Here is a 16,575-nt window from a genome sequence, read left to right on the forward strand (position 1 = left end):
CTAGTACAAATAAAAATATAAGTGCTAAATTTTGCCTTCATGGATTGAAATCTTTGACTCTTAGTAATTTTTTCTTTTTTTGACCGCATGGTTCATGCATCTAAGGGCCGAATTGAGACCCAAAAGTTGCCTTAATGGTTTCATTAACATTAAAACTATTGGAATGAAACATTATTTTAACCAAAACAGTTGATACAAATAATAATCTAAGTGCCAAAATTTTCCCTCGTAGATTGAAATCTTCAACTCTTAGTCACTATTAAAGTTGTTGCATTGAGGTTGAAAATAATGGCAGGAATCCAATAACCATGATTCATTGTATTAATTGATGATAAGCATGATGTGGAGCTTGAGGCAGTGTTGTGTCAATTTCACATTATCCAAAGTTATTTCATAATTGACTAGTGTATACTATTATGGTTCAACTATATCTATAATATAATGTCTACTCGTGTATCCACATATATCACCAAAACATAATCTCAGTTTTGTCATTAGCCCATCCCAAAATAATGTCTACTTGAAAGCAAATATTAAGGATGTGGTTTATGGATACCCTTTGACAACAGATCAAGGGTTACTAAGGTAAACATCCATAAATCTTGAGAAAAACCCGAACATAAATAGTATGTTCAAGGTATTCAACCAACACATGTCTTTATGGGTTTGAGTTGTTTGTCACATATGTTGATTCTGATACAACCATCCCAATTCCTCAATCAAATTACCAACCATACCAGCCAACATTTTCTGAAACATCACAACAACCAATTTACGAACAATACCAACTGACATTTGATCTCAACCACACCCAAAATCAAGAGTATGAATAGAACACCAACCTTGCATCATACATGCAATTGTTGACTGACCTAACATATACCTAACTAAATCAATCACTGAGATTTTATGGATATGAACAACTAAATCAATTACTTGATGGACTACCCAGAAGAACCCGTCTATGAACCAAAAATGCTCTTTCAACGAATGTGGTTTCCCAGCAAAGTTGATGTCAAATATGTAGTAAATATTTATTGTATAAAGAATAACAGATCTTACAAGGTCACAAAGTTAGGAACTGACTTATGAATTTTGAAATGTATCTACAAAACATGCGAATAAAGTAAATTATTTTAAAATACATTCAGTAAATGTAGCAATTGACATATGCGTAATTTTAATATTTTAAAACACTAATATGTTATTTCTTCCAACATTTGTGTCTGAAGCATTGTTAAGCAAGAGTTGAAGCTAAGTTATAATGAATAAAGACAACTACTTCCTGGTTGTGCAATGTGCCATCGTCTTTTTTCAACATTTAAGGCACCTGTTGATGGGTTTGTATACTACAAACCAATAGTTCAGGTTGATGGTACTGTTCTTTACGAGAAGTACAAATGAACATTGTTAGTGGTAGTCACACAAGATGGGGCCAGCCTCATTCTTTCGATTGTCTTTGCCCTTGTTGAGGATAAGACTATGGAAGCCTGGTCTTTTTTCGTCCAAAACTTAAAAAGACATGTGGCAAAGCAACAAGGAATTTGCCTAACGTCAGACATGCACATTTCAATAATAAGTGCTTACAAGAAACATGATAGTCGATGGACACCAGACAACTCGGTGCATGTGAATTGCATTAGACATATTGTACAAAACTTCATGAGACATTTCAACAGGTTAGGTCTAAGGAAAAATGTCATTAGCATGGGTAAGTTCCACAACCAAAGAATTATTATTTTTTATTAAACTTTACATTACATGGACAAACATTGTGAATGTATTTTGTTGGTCATATGTCAGGGTACATCATGATTGAACCCAAATTTGCATATTACTTCAACAATGTAATGAAAGAAAATAAATAAGTGATTGACTAGCTAGAGAAGATCCCAAAAGAAAAATGGACTACTGCTTGGGACAGCAGGCAACGATGGGGTCACATGACAACAAAACTTGTTGAAGCCATGAATTCAGTGCTAAAAAAACAAGTTGTCTCCAAATTTTTGTGTTGGTCAATAGTACTTATGAAAGATGCAACAAATACTTTGTCAAAAGGTGCAGGGAAGCCATAGCAATGATGGAAGCGGGTAAAGAATTAACAAAAAATGTTGACAAGATCATTGAGGCCGATTAAAAAAAAAGCTAACTCCATGCGTGTAATTTAGTTCAGTCGACAAAGTACTCTTTTCTTAGTGGAAGAATCCCTAAATCCAAGACAATGACGTCTCCCAGAAAAATTTATTGTAAACATTAATGAATGATAGTGTGATTGTGGTAAGTTACAAAAACTACACATGCCATGTTCACATGTAATTACAATATCTTAGTATGTCCACATTGATTACAAATAGATCATTGATGACATTTACAAGCTCAATTATGTGTTCAACATTTATAGCAAATCATTTGGACAAATGAAGCTCACATCATACTAGCCAAAATATGAAGGGACAACTATACGTCATGATCCAAAAATTTGGATGAAAAAAAGGGGTCACCCAAGATCAACCCGTATAGTACTGAAATGGACCAAAGAGAACGAGGACAACCGAAGCATTGTTCATTGTGCAAAACTGTTGGTTATTCCAAGAACAAATATTCAAATAATCAGGGAAGCACAAGTCAAAATTGCCAACATACCCATTAAATTGTTGAAATTTCTAATAACTAATGTTGTCGTTGCTTGTGCCTACAGATTATCACAAATGTTAATTTTTAATTCTGTTAGTGTTTGTCTCTACTCAAAATACTATTTGCTTGTTGTGATAAACTAATTTTTTTAAAATATTAATAATTATAAAAAAAAATATCCTTCCAATTAGTTACATTATATGTTAATATTTAACAATTATAATAATTATTTATATTAGTAAAATATAATCTTTAAATATATTAATATTTATTATCATTTTATTTATATTATTAAAAAAATATATACAAAGAAAGAATTAATAAACAAAAAAGAAATAAATTAAGAAAACCTATTCAGAAATCAATCTTAGCAATATCGAATTTCCCAAGACGTGCAAAAAGAAGTTTAAAAATTTCTGAGAATTTGAGTCCCTCATCCCCAAATCCATGCTTGTTGTAGCGTTAGGGGATACTTTTTTAGGGGTGTTCACAGGTATGGGTTACCCGCAAACCCAAATGGTCCCAAATCAATCCGAACAATTTGGGTTAGGTCATTTATGTATTTAGGTCAAAACCGAACCAAACCGATCAAAATTTTTAGAGCTATTTGGTTTGGCTTTAAATACTACTAATATTGAGGCTCAAGTGTTGGAATGCAAGTGTTGGGACTACTAGTGTTGGAACTTCTTAAGGTATTACTTTCATATACATTATTATTTGTTTCATATTTTTTTCATATTTATTTTTTCTGCCATGTTATAATATTAATTGAACATATTTTGTTCATTTGTTTTAGCAAATTTGATAGCAACAAATCTAGTTGCAGCAAAACTTAGTGCAAGAAATTAGTTTGTAGGAAATAGGTGTGATTCTGACTATTATAGTAAATATCGTTGAAGAATATTTTGTTTTAATTTATATTATTTTATTTTAGAATATTAGGTTGATGGTTTTAAATGAATCAATTTTACTACTTTCAAACATTTGATGATATCATGCTAATTGTATTAAATATTTGAATGAATCATGATATAAAATAGTAGTTCTAATAAAAAAAATCAAATTTAAATGGGTAACCCATTGGTCCGAACTGAACCAAATTGTTCATGAATGGGTTGGATTCGGTTCGGTTTCAAAAAAAATATTGAAATCGAACCGAACCAAACCGATCAAATTTAATTGAGTTGGGTCCTGAATTTGGTTAAAACTGGCCCACAAACACTGCTATACTTTTGTGTATAATTTTGGGGGAGGGTAGATAAAAAAAATTAAAAGGTATATGTGTGTAAAAAAATCAGAAACAGGCCATGGTTTCTGAACCACAAATGGAGTAAAAAAAGTAAGTTCGAAAAGACTTAAGTTGTTCAATAATTGAACTTTGCTTTTCTGGCATAATTTTGCTTACTCTTTTTTAAGATGGCTTAATTTGCTTTTCTGGCATATTGAACTTTGCTGTTTGTTTTATTGCAGAAAAATCAGACTAGGAGGGAGGAATGTTTACTGTTTTCATTTGAGGAATGACGCAATGCTATCATTCGCATGAGGCATAACTGGGAGTTGTTCTCATAACAACAGGGAGCAAAAGGCATTATTGTTTTCATTTACTATTTTACTATATCTATGTTTTCTTTTTTATAGTATATCTATTTATGTTTTCTATGCCCAGTTTTCTGTAATAAGTAAAAAATAAAGGGTCAATTAGTTAGTAATTAGATAAGATTAGTAGTTAGTTATGATTAGTATTTTATTTTAAAAAGTCAATTAGATAAGATTAGGAACTTATGATTAGGATTTTATCTTAAACAATTAGATAAGATTAGGAAGTGAGAGTATAAATATCAGTATGTACTCATAGAAGGCATTCAGAAAATAAAATTTATTTAGTTTGTTTCCTCTTTCGCTGTGTGAGTAAAGAGTCAGTGAAGTTACATTAGAAATTTATTTCTAATTGTAACAATTGGTATCAGATTGCTAGGTGACGATGGTGAAAACAAAAGAGCTTGAGACACGCATGGATTCGTATGAGAAGATCGTCTCTGATCTTCAAGAATCAATGCAAAATTCATTCGAGATGATGCAGAAATCTATCGAGGGACTGATGGTTTCGATTGCAACCTAACATAAGGGACCTAAAATCAAAACTGAGGATGGAAATCTTAGTGGGACTCATGAACCCATTGTCTCGGTAGTGGATAGGGCGCAAATCCCTTTTCCCTTTTTTGATGGTTCTAATTATCGAGAATGGAAGGCAAAATCCAAACAATTTTTTGAATTGGAAGGAACACCGGAAGAACAACGAAGTCGTTTGTTGCTATTGTCCATGGATGGTAAGGCTTTTGCTTGGCAAAGGCATTACATGCAGAATGTGAATAACAAACACAAGACGTGGCAGCAGATTTTGCAAGACGCAAGCAGTCAATTTGACATTGGTGCATTTGATGACTCGATGGCAGAACTTGCGAGACTAAAGCAAGATTCCCTGATTGAGTATCTTAAGAGGTTTGACACACTTTTGGCTCGTATTGCTATACCAAAAGAGTTGGCATTGAGCTTCTTTCTCTCTGGTTTGACTGTTGAATTGGAGAAATCTGTCAGGGTTCATAGACCTTCTTCAATTCAGGAAGCAGTCAGAATAGCCAGACTTCAAGATGAGGTTCTTCACGAGATGACCAAGAAGTTTTCTCCAACGAAACTGATTCAAGCAGATTCACAAGCCAAGTATTCAAGAAACTGGTATGTTACATCACAACATCATAGAACAATTCCAATTACAACTTTGCATCAGCAACAGACTCAAAACCCAACACAGCCAACACATCCAACCCATTCTAAGGTATCTACTGCCAACAATAATTCTAGGAAGCAGGTTAGTGATAGGATTGCTAGAGGGTTGTGTCGATTCTATGGTGACGAATGGAATCGAGATCATAAGCAAAAATGTAAGGTGTGGGGTAAGTTAAATGCTATTTTTTCCTCACAAGATCAAGCGATTGTTGACATGCAATCCGAATCTGATGAGGATCACAACAATGATCTCATAAAGCGTAGTTTAGATATGGTCAAGGATGCAGATGTTTGTATTTCCCTTAATGCACTACAAGGTGTGGCTGGTGGTAGTACACTGCAACTGCAAGGCATGATTAAGAAACAAGTTGTGCCATTCTTGATGGACACCGGAAGCACACACAATTTTATCAGTGCGAATTGGGTAAAAACATTAGGTCTTAAATCTCAAAATATTCAAGGTTTTCTAGTCACGGTTGCATCAAATAAGTAACTTGTGATAACCAAGAAGTGTAGTCAGGTGCAACGGAAATTTCATGATCTTGTATTTGTCGTTGACTTCCTAGTTTTGTCGAGCAGTACTTTTGGTGTGATCCTAGGAATGCAATGGTTTAGGACACTAGGGGAAATAAGTTGGAATTGTGCTCAGCTAACCATGAAATTTGAACATCAAGGGAAGATGGTTTGTTTACAGAGTGAGCAAGCATCAACAGATATGACTGAACTTACAGGCAAGCTGAAGACAGCATAATGTCAAGCTATGTTGCTTGTTATAAGAGGACCATATTGCTACAGTGATTCTTCAACTGCTGATTTTCAACACCTAACTCAAAGGTAGCAATCTGAGTTGGATGCTTTATTAGCAACTTATCAATAATTGTTTAAAGAACCTACCACTCTACCTCCCAAAAGAAGATATGATCATAAGATTTCATTGCTCAATGATAAACCATTTTGCTTGAAACCTTATCGATACCCGCATGCACAAAAAGAAAAAATTGAGAGGCAGGTGAAATCATTACTTAGCACTAGATTTATTAGAGAAAGTGCTATTTGCTATGCATCTCCACTAGTACTGGTTAAGAAGAAAGATGGTTCTTGGAGGTGTTGCACAGATTTTCAAAAATTGAGTGCTCTAACAGTCAAAAATAAGTTTCTCATGCCATTAATTGAAGACTTATTAGATGAACTTCATGATGCATGTTACTTTTCAAGTTGGACCTCCGGAGTGGTTATAACCCAATTCGGATGATAGAAGAGGACATTCACAAGACAGCATTCCGAATGCATAGCAGTCACTATGAATGGGTGGTTTTGCCTTTTGGGCTAACCAATGCGCCAGCTACATTCCAGAACTTGATGAATGACATTTTTAAAGATTATCTCAGGAAGTGTATCCTTGTATTTTTTATGATATCCTGGTATATACAAAAACCTGGTTATAGCACATTCAATGCTTGAGTACAACATTACAACTCCTCCAAGACAACAGCCTAGTTCTCAATCACAAAAAATGAAATTTTGGGAAGACAAAAATAGATTATTTGGGCCATTTGATCTCGGTTAATGGGGTGCAACCAGATGAAGATAAAATAGTGGCAATAAAACACTGGCCTAGGCCAACAACAGTTAAAGAACTCAGGGGCTTCCTTGGGTTATTAGGATATTACAGGAGATTTGTCAGAAATTATGGGAAGATAGCTCAACCTTTGGCACAGTTGCTGTAGAAAGATACTGACTTCAAGTGGAATGGGGACACAGAAAAGGCATTTTCTACACTAAAGGAAGCCTTGATCTCAGCTCCTATACTAGCCTTACCTGATTTTGGTCAACCCTTTACTATGGAGACAGATGCTTCTGGAATTGGCATTGGGGCTGTCTTAATTCAGCGAGGTCATCCAATAGCTTATATCAGCAAAGCAATGGGGCCAAAATACCATCTTTTGTCTACATATGAAAAGGAGTTCTATGCCATTTTGTTTGCAGTCAAGAAATGGCCACATTACTTTCTTGGGCAACACTTTATCATCAAAACTGATCAAAAGGCACTCAAACACTTGCTAGAAAAACCTCCAACAACTTTAATACAGAATTGGGGACTTGAAAAGCTGATGGGACTGGACTTTAGCATCGAGTACAAGCAAGGAAAAGAGAATGTGGTAGCTGATACATTGTCGCGACAACAACCAGTAGGAAGCTTAGCAGCAATCTTCCAGGTAACATCCCAATTGATGATGGAGGCTAAAGACTCATGGAAGCAAGATCATATGTTACAAAAGATAGTGGATAAAATAAGATTGTGTCAACAACCTTATAAGCAGTACACATTTGATGGCCAATTCTTGAGACGCAAAGGTAAGGTAGTCATTGAAGCAAACTCAACACTCAGAACCAAAATACTACATCATTTTCATAATTCTGTGATTGGAAGGCATTCTGGAGATGATCTAACTTACAGATGAATTAAAGACCAATTCTATTGGAAAGGGTTGCAGAAAGCAGTAAAAAAATGGGTGCAGGAGTGTATCACTTGTCAACAGAACAAGCCATTATTAAGGATGCCAGTTGGATTACTTCAACCATTATTCATTCCTGATAGGGCTTGGAAGTCTATTTCAATGGACTTTATAGTCGGTCTTCCCAAGTCGAATGGCATGACTGTCATCTTTGTTGTTTGTGATAGACTTACAAAGTATGCATATTTCCTACCATTAGCTCACCCTTTTGGAGGTGCTAAGGTGGCACAGTTGTTCATGGATAACATCGTGAGGTTACAAGGATGGCCAAGTGAAATAATATCAGATGGAGGTACTATATTTATGAGTGCATTTTGGATGGAACTAATGAAGAAGCACGTAGGCAAACTTCTGCAGTCAACTGCATTTCATCCCCAGACAGATGGGCAAACTGAGGCCCTCAACAAAGCACTCGAAGTTTATTTAAGATGTGTCACTGGTGACCTGCCCAAGAAATGGTCAGAGTATCTTTCTTCTGCAGAACTTTGGTACAATACAAAGTTTCGTAGTGCAACTTAGTTGACCCCTTTGAAGCTTTATACGGCTATCCTCCACCAATGCCAAATTGTACTCTAACAGGAGATTCTTTGGTGGAAGCAGTGGATTATACCATCAAGACAAGAGAGCAGATAACAAAGTTATTTCACCACAACTTCCTTTGCGCCCAGGAAAGAATGAAACATTATGCTGGCCTCAAACGAGTGGACAAGGAGTTCAAATGTGGAGACCTAGTCTATTTAAAAATTAAGTCGTACAAGCAGCTTACTTTGGCAAACCATGCTTTCCACAAATTGGCAGCTAAGTACTATGGGTCTTTCAAGGTGTTGGAGCGAATAGGGAAGGTTGCTTACAAACTTGAGTTACCCACTGGAACAAAAATACATGATGTGTTTCATAATGAGGAAGGGGAAGTTCAATTGCAGCCACTAGTGGTCTTGGATAGGAGAATAAAGAAGAAGGGAAACCGAGCTATCACGGAAGTACTCATCCAATGGCGACATACCAATCCCAAAGATGCTGTTTGGAAGGAACTTTATGCAGTACAACAACAATTTCCAAATTTTGATTGGAATTCTAATAGGCCTTGAGGACAAGTCCGTTTCAGTGGGAGGGATAATTGTAATAAGTCAAAAATAAAGGGTCAATTAGTTAGTAATTAGATAAGATTAGTAGTTAGTTATGATTAGTATTTTATTTTAAAGATAAGATTAGTAGTTAGTTATGATTAGTATTTTATTTTAAAAAGTCAATTAGATAAGATTAGGAAGTGAGAGTATAAATATCAGTATATACTCATAGAAGACATTCAGAAAATAAAATTTATTTAATTTGTTTTCTCTTTCGCTGGAAAGAGTGAGTGAAATTACATTAGAAATTTATTTCTAATTGTAACATTTGCATTACAACTTGTGTTAAAGTTGGTTGGTATTAATAATAAAATGTTCCTTTTTGCGGATTCAAAAAAAAGCATTATCTCATAATGAGTAAAATTATAAGTTTGTTAATTATGATGAGCGATTGGTAGATAAGTTTATTCAATTTCACAACTTAATTATACCATTATTTGATATAAAAAAATTTACTTAAATTTCTATTGATAGATAAGCCTAGAAAATTAAACCATGTTTAGAGTGAATAATCAATTCCACGATTTTACGATATAACAACCTTTACTGATAAAGGGCTTTGAATACCTTTTATTCAATTTAATTATAGCTTAATTTTGATCAAGTTTCACTTAAATAACTATTGATAAATAACCCTAGAAAATTAAAACATGTATGCTTTTAAAATTTATTTTATTGTGTATTAAGCTAATATTTAAAAAATAAGCTATGCGCAGGATATACATTTAGTTAAAAATTAACAAATATTTCTTATTTTATTTATATAATTATAAAAATTGTATGAAAAATTTGTGTTAAATTTTAAAAAAAATATTTAAATTATATTAAATTTTAAATACTTTTATAATTTTTAAAGATTCACAAATATTTTATTTGTAAAATTATTTAAAATTATATTTTATAAAATTTCATATTTTCTCTGCTTGAATTTTTTTTCAATTTTTTTTACCAATTAAGAGAGCTAAATTAGCCTATTATTTTTATATCAGTAAATATATTTAATTTTGTAAACACATATTTGTAAATACAAATATTTTTTTTTCATTTCTTTCTATCTTTTTTCACGAATTTTTTATTTTATATATATATATATAGACAAAAAGATATTGATACCTCCCAAAAAGAAAAATAGACTCAAAAAATAGAACAAAGGAAAATGAAACAACAATAATAATAATAATAATAATAATAATAATATAGATTTAAATAAGAGAAAAAAAAACAAATAAAAGAGGAAACACAAAATAAGAAACAAAACACAAATGATAGTTTCAAGAATTGAAGCCCTATTACCAATTGATGGAATCCTGATTTGTGATCAAATTTTTAGCATCAACAAACTGGGTAACCTATCTGGGACTTTCTCTTGAAAAAAAAAAAGAGATGAAAAGGACAACATCACAATCTTAAAAATTCATATGTGGAGGATGATTCGTTATAAAAAAATAAAATTCTTTAATAAGAATCTAATGTTTTACACTAAGACGTGAATGACTTGTTCGAACGCATGGGTCTCTTACGAGTTGATACATAAAGAAAGTGGTGTATATGGGATGATTAAAGATGAGATTTGGCATTTGCTTAAGGCAATTATGGAGTGATGACTTATATTTTTAAGAAAATTATATAATATTTATAAACATAAAGATATAAATTTTATTCTATTCTTTTATATATTTTAAAATAATTATTAAATTAAAGAATATTTACTATAATTTCTAATTTTTACTTTTTTAATTTTTTACTTAAATATATTTCAAGAAGATATTATATTCATATGGCCAATTTCATGACTTATGAATTTAATTAGAATGTATTCTTTATGTAAATGTTTTTATTTCTATCATCCAATCATTATTTATTAAACATTATAAGTTTATTAATATTTATAATAATTACTTTAAAACTTATAATATCTATGATGGTTTTTTTTTTAATTATTAATAATGGAAAATTTAAAATCTATAATGTATATAATACTTTTTTGTGGTTTATCTTATGAGTAATCGACCACTTTATTATATGTTTCTTTTTCTTCTATTTTTATTTTTTCTTATTTATATAAATGAATATGGTATCTATTTCATTATATTATATCCACATGTTAATTTCAATTGTTTAATATCCGTATCTTCGGTGTCATTGAGATAAGAGATATTATTTCTAGTCTATCTATTTCTATAAATGAAAAATTCTAGAAAATGAAAAGTTGAAAAATCATCCTTATATAATAATCCAAAAATTGTAATAGAAAAATAATTTAGAAATTGTTATAGAAAATAAAAAGAGATGTTTGAGGTGATTTTTCAATTATTTATATGTATTGCGAATAATTAAAATATAAAATAATATTGGTAATAAGATGGAGGGGCCCTGTCTTGCCTATAAATTGTCTATGATGCTCCACTGATTCACACACTTCAGAAAAGGCAAAGGCTAGAAGATTTCTCTGTCTATAAACACTAATATACTTTGTATTTTTACTTGTGAAAGAACATATGCCATAGAGCTTGATAGCAATGATTACAAGAGGTGTATTTTTGTGTATGCGTCCCCTTATTGAATAATTTATTCATGTTTATATCATGAAGTAAAATTTTAAATTTCTTACATTTGGTATTAGAACATATCTTTGTAGCCTTGTTATTCATCTTTATATGTTAATTTTATTTCCACTGTATGTTTTATTTTTTTTTCCGATAAATATATACAGAGGCGTGATAGAAACATGATGCAAGATATTAATATGTGACTCAAAATGAAATTATAATTCATTTCATTCTTTTTATGGAAAATAAACTAGCATTGCAAACATAGGAAATCTTTTTCTCAAAACATTAAAATTCTAGTGTGAAGCACTACGCATGATTTTGTCGTATGGTTTTAAATCTTTGTGCTTCAATTGCTATCATGCTTATATCAACGGATTAAAAAATTATGAATTAATGGTTCAAGCAATGGTTTCAATGTCTCGTGCTTTCGTGCTTTTGTTTTATTAAAACGCAATGTATATTACCTTCACCTTCCTAAAGCTTTTATATTTTAATGTTAGACCCATTGGCTTGGTTATTTTGGCTTCTCTATTATAGTGTGTTTGGATGGAGTAATTTAACAGGGGAATTCATTTTTTCAAGGAATTTAAAATGATTCATGATAAAATAGCTTGTTTGGATAGAGTATTTGAAAAGAGATTTAATTTTTGATATTTTTATGAATCATTTCAATTGACTAAAACCGGTGGGATTTCAAATTCTCTCAAAAAATATAGAATTTGAAATTCTTTTTCAGAGATGCTCACTCTAACTTACGTTTTTGCTCGCGACTCTTTCTCGCTCAACACTCACAACTACGGGTGACTAAAGTTTTTATGGCCGATATCGACATAAGTTGTTTTTCACTTACGTTGGCCGAGGTTTTTTCGGTCAGAATTTTTTTGTATGATGTCAACCAAAGTTATTTTTTGCTGATATCGGCTAAAATTTTTTTTAGATGATGTTGGTTAGGGTTATTTTCTCACTGACGTCGGTAATGGGAAATTTTTGCTAACGTCAGCCAAGGAATTTTTTGGTCGACGTTGGCTAGATTTTTTCTATTGACATCGGTCATGACTAACTTTTGAGTAGACACCTGTTAGGATTTTTCAGCCGACGTCAGCTAGGTTTTTCCAACCAGCATCAGCCAAAGCTATTTTTTAGCCAATATCGGCTAGGGTTATTTTTTAGCCGATGTTAGCTAGGGTGTTTTGGCTTATGTCAACTAGATTTTCTTAGCCGACGTCGATTAAGATTTTTTTGCTGACATCGACTAGGGTTTTCTGGCTGACATCAGCCAAAGCTATTTCTTAACCATATTAGCTAGGCTTTTTGGTTGATGTTGGCTAGGGTTTTTTCTGCTAACACCAGCTAGGTAATTTTGACCGACATCAGACATGATTATTTTTAGTCAACATCGACTAGGTTCTTACAGCCGACATCCACTAGAGTTTCTTAGGTTAACATCGGTCAGAGCTATTTTTTAGCCAACATCAGCCAAGGCTATTTTATAGCCGATGTTGGGTAGGGTTTTTTGTCCGACATTGGTCAAGGCTACTTTTTTAGCCAACTTAGACTAGGGATTTTTTGGCCAACGTTGACCAATGATGTTTTTTAGCCGACATTGGGTAGGTTCTATTGATCGGCATCGACCAAGCTATTTTTTAGTTGATATTGGGTAGATTTTTTTGTCAATGTCTGCTAGGATTTTTTAGGCCGACGTTGGCTAAAAATAGCCTTGGTCAATGTCCTTCGAAGAAACCCTAGCCGGTGTCGACCAAACAAACCCTAACTGACGTTGGTAAAAAAAATCTAGCCAACATCGGCTGAAAAATAGACTCAACCAACGTTAACCAAAAAATAGCCCCGACTGACGTCAACTGACAAATATTTCGGGCATACTTTAACAAAATAAAAAATCCTATTTGATGTTAACCAAAAAATAGCCTTGGTTGATGTCGGTTTAAAAACATCACTGGTTGTGATAAGGTAAAACAACCTTAGTTAAAATTATCAATATTTTGTATTTATAAATTATTAAAAATTGAAAATATTTTTTAATTAATATTTCAAAATTAGATTGTGTTTATTTTCTATAAATTTTAATATTAAAATTTCATTTATTTAAAATACAAATTTGAAAAAATAAAAACATAAAAATATCTTTATCCGAAAGGTTTTAATTTGAATATTCGTTATTGTACTATTCCCTTGGGAGACAACTTAAGCTTCGGTTTAATACTACAATTAGGATTCGGTTACACTTGGTCAACGTAAATCTTAACATAATTAAAACGGTAACCAAGTTTTTGGCGTCTGGAGAATAATTGTTTGAAATTCAAATTAAAATCTTTTAGATTTTATTTTATATTATCTTTTAGGGAATCATATTCGTAGATTAGGTAGTTGTCTTTAAATTTATTAGGAAATTATCATAATTATCATCTTTCTAGATTTTATTTGTTAGACTATTATTTATATTATATCTTGTCTTTATCTTATTAGATTTAATTGATTTATCCTTTCAATTTATCTTTTTAAATTTTCAGCATTTGATTTTATTTCCATTTTAACTTTAAAATCTTGAAATATACATATAGATATAGAATTTCAATATTTAGTTTTTTTTAATTTTATTTTCCCTTTTGATAAATAAATTTTGAAAAAATAAATAAATTATAGACATATATATTTTAGTTTTTTTATTCTATCTTCAATTTTTAGCATTAAATTATAGTTTCCCTTTTTGAATAAATTTTCGAAAATAAATAAAATAAATAATTATATATTTCATTTTCAATGCAAATTTATATTTTGTCCTTTTATATTTATTTTCTTATTTTTATCTTTTAATTTTCAGAAAAACTTTTCTCTTCCCATTTTAAATATTCAAATTCTTAAAAAATATATCTAAAACACCTCCTATTGATTTTTGAAAAAAAAATTACTTATTTTTAATAGTGTAATATTACTTCTCATTTCTTAAATTTTATTTTCCTAAAAATATTTCTACTAACTCGTTTTAATTTTTAAAAAATATTATTGGAAAATTTTTAAGCTAAATACTTTATTCTTTATATAAATTTTCTCTTTAGTTATTATCTAGTATTGTCCAAAAATACCACTTACCCCTTGATGGAAGCTTGCTTGTGAAGTTTCTATGGAGGCTAGATCTTTGAGCTCCAATGAGGTCCTTCAATGATGATTTTTCACCATGGAGATGCAGCGGAAGATAAAGGAGAAGAGGTGAAAGGAGGCGTCAACCACTAAGGAATAAGCCATAGAAGAAGGAGCTTCACCACCAAGAGAGTGTCTTGGATAAGAAGCTTAGAGAGGAAGCTTCAATGGAGGAAAAGAAAGAGAGAGAGGGGGGAGCATGAAAATGAAGGAGAAAAAGAGGGAGAGAAGTTGAACTTTGAAGTGTGTCTCATAAGACACTCATTCATCAAAGTTACAACAAGTGTTACACATGCTTCTATTTATAGCCTAGGTAGCTTCTTTGAGAAGTTTTCTTGAGAATCTTCTTTGAGAAACTTACTTGAGAAGTTAGAGCTTAGCTACACACACCCCTTTAATAACTAAGTTCACCTCTTTGAGAAGCTTTCTTGAGAAGAATCCTAAAGAAGTTAGAGCTTAGCTACACACACCCCTCTAATAGCTAAGTTCGCCTCCTTGAGATGAGAAGCTAAAGCTTAGCTACACACACTCCCTATAATAGCTAAGCTCACCCCATGCCAAAATACATGAAAATACAAAAAGGTTTTTACTACAAAAACTACTCAAAATGCCCTAAAATACAAGGCTAAAACCCTATACTACTAGAATGACCAAAATACAAGGCCCAAAAGAAGGAAAAACATATTCTAATATTTACAAAGAAGAGTGGACCCAACCTTGGCCCATGGACTCAAAAATTTACCTTGAGGTTCATGAGAACCCTAGCTAGGGCCTTCTTTAGCAACTCTAACTCAATCCTCTTGGAGTCTTCTATCAAATACCCTTGGGGGTAGGATTGCATCACCCCTTCTTGAGAAAGAAATAATAAATATTTATTTCTTTAGTATTCCACATAATTATAAAAATGGTCGAAGACCCAACCATGACCAAATTAGAAGCCTACGAGGACATAGATATAAATGAACCTATTTGTCCACTAGACCTGGGAGATCATTAAGTAAATCTTCCTAACGGGATCATTGATACTCCCATAACACTTAATTTACGGGATCTAGCATTGAAGAACCATATACCCACCTTACACCCTTACATGCTTCCAACAAATATGCACATTAGTAAGAATATACCGAATCAAAGACGATCACATCAAGATGCTACTACTTTTTCCCTTTTCATTAGGGGGAAGGGCACTTGAATGGCCTAAGTCTCAACCACACCATAGTCTAACCTCATGGGAGCAAATCAAAGACAAGTTCTTCAAAAAATTATTTCTGGAATAAAAAATCGAAGCTATCAAGGAAAGGATAACTAGCTTCTGACAAATTCCATCTGAGTCTCTCTTCGATGCATGGGAGATGTATAAAGCTTTACTTAGGAGCTATCCTTTTCATGGTTACTCTGATTACACCCAAATCTCCATGTTTTTAAAAGGAACAACTAAGGAATATAGAAGAATGATAAATGCTTCAGCAGGAAGATACTATGTCAATGGGACCACAACAAAAGTAAAGAAAATTATAGAAGATGTAGCAGCTAGTGAACGAGGCCGTGATTGCAACCGCACCTCTCCAAAGGACATTCCCAAATAAGATACCGAAGATGAATCCCTTAAACAACAAACACAAATGAAAGCTATGATGGAGAGCATAACCAAAAGCATAGTAAAACAACTTCAACCAATGATACCCCCAAAACAATCAGTTCTCCCATGTGAAGAGTGTGGAGGTAACCACCATACCTCTTACTGTATGAAGGAAGTAGTCAAGGAAACCAATTTCATGAGAGAACAGACTACAAAATTATAAT

At 32.3% G+C, this 16,575-nt stretch overlaps 1 protein-coding gene across 1 annotated transcript; it reads left to right on the top strand.

Moving 5' to 3' along the window:
- The first annotated feature begins 8,491 nt into the window (after positions 1 to 8,491).
- On the top strand, positions 8,492 to 9,022 carry LOC114411136. The gene has a single exon (XM_028374892.1). The coding sequence runs from the start codon at positions 8,492 to 8,494 to the stop codon at positions 9,020 to 9,022; it is 531 nt and encodes a 176-aa protein (XP_028230693.1).
- Positions 9,023 to 16,575: the final 7,553 nt, after the last annotated feature.

The sequence above is a fragment of the Glycine soja genome, chromosome 5, assembly GCF_004193775.1.
Source record: "Glycine soja cultivar W05 chromosome 5, ASM419377v2, whole genome shotgun sequence".
In the NCBI taxonomy this organism is placed as follows: domain Eukaryota; kingdom Viridiplantae; phylum Streptophyta; class Magnoliopsida; order Fabales; family Fabaceae; genus Glycine; species Glycine soja.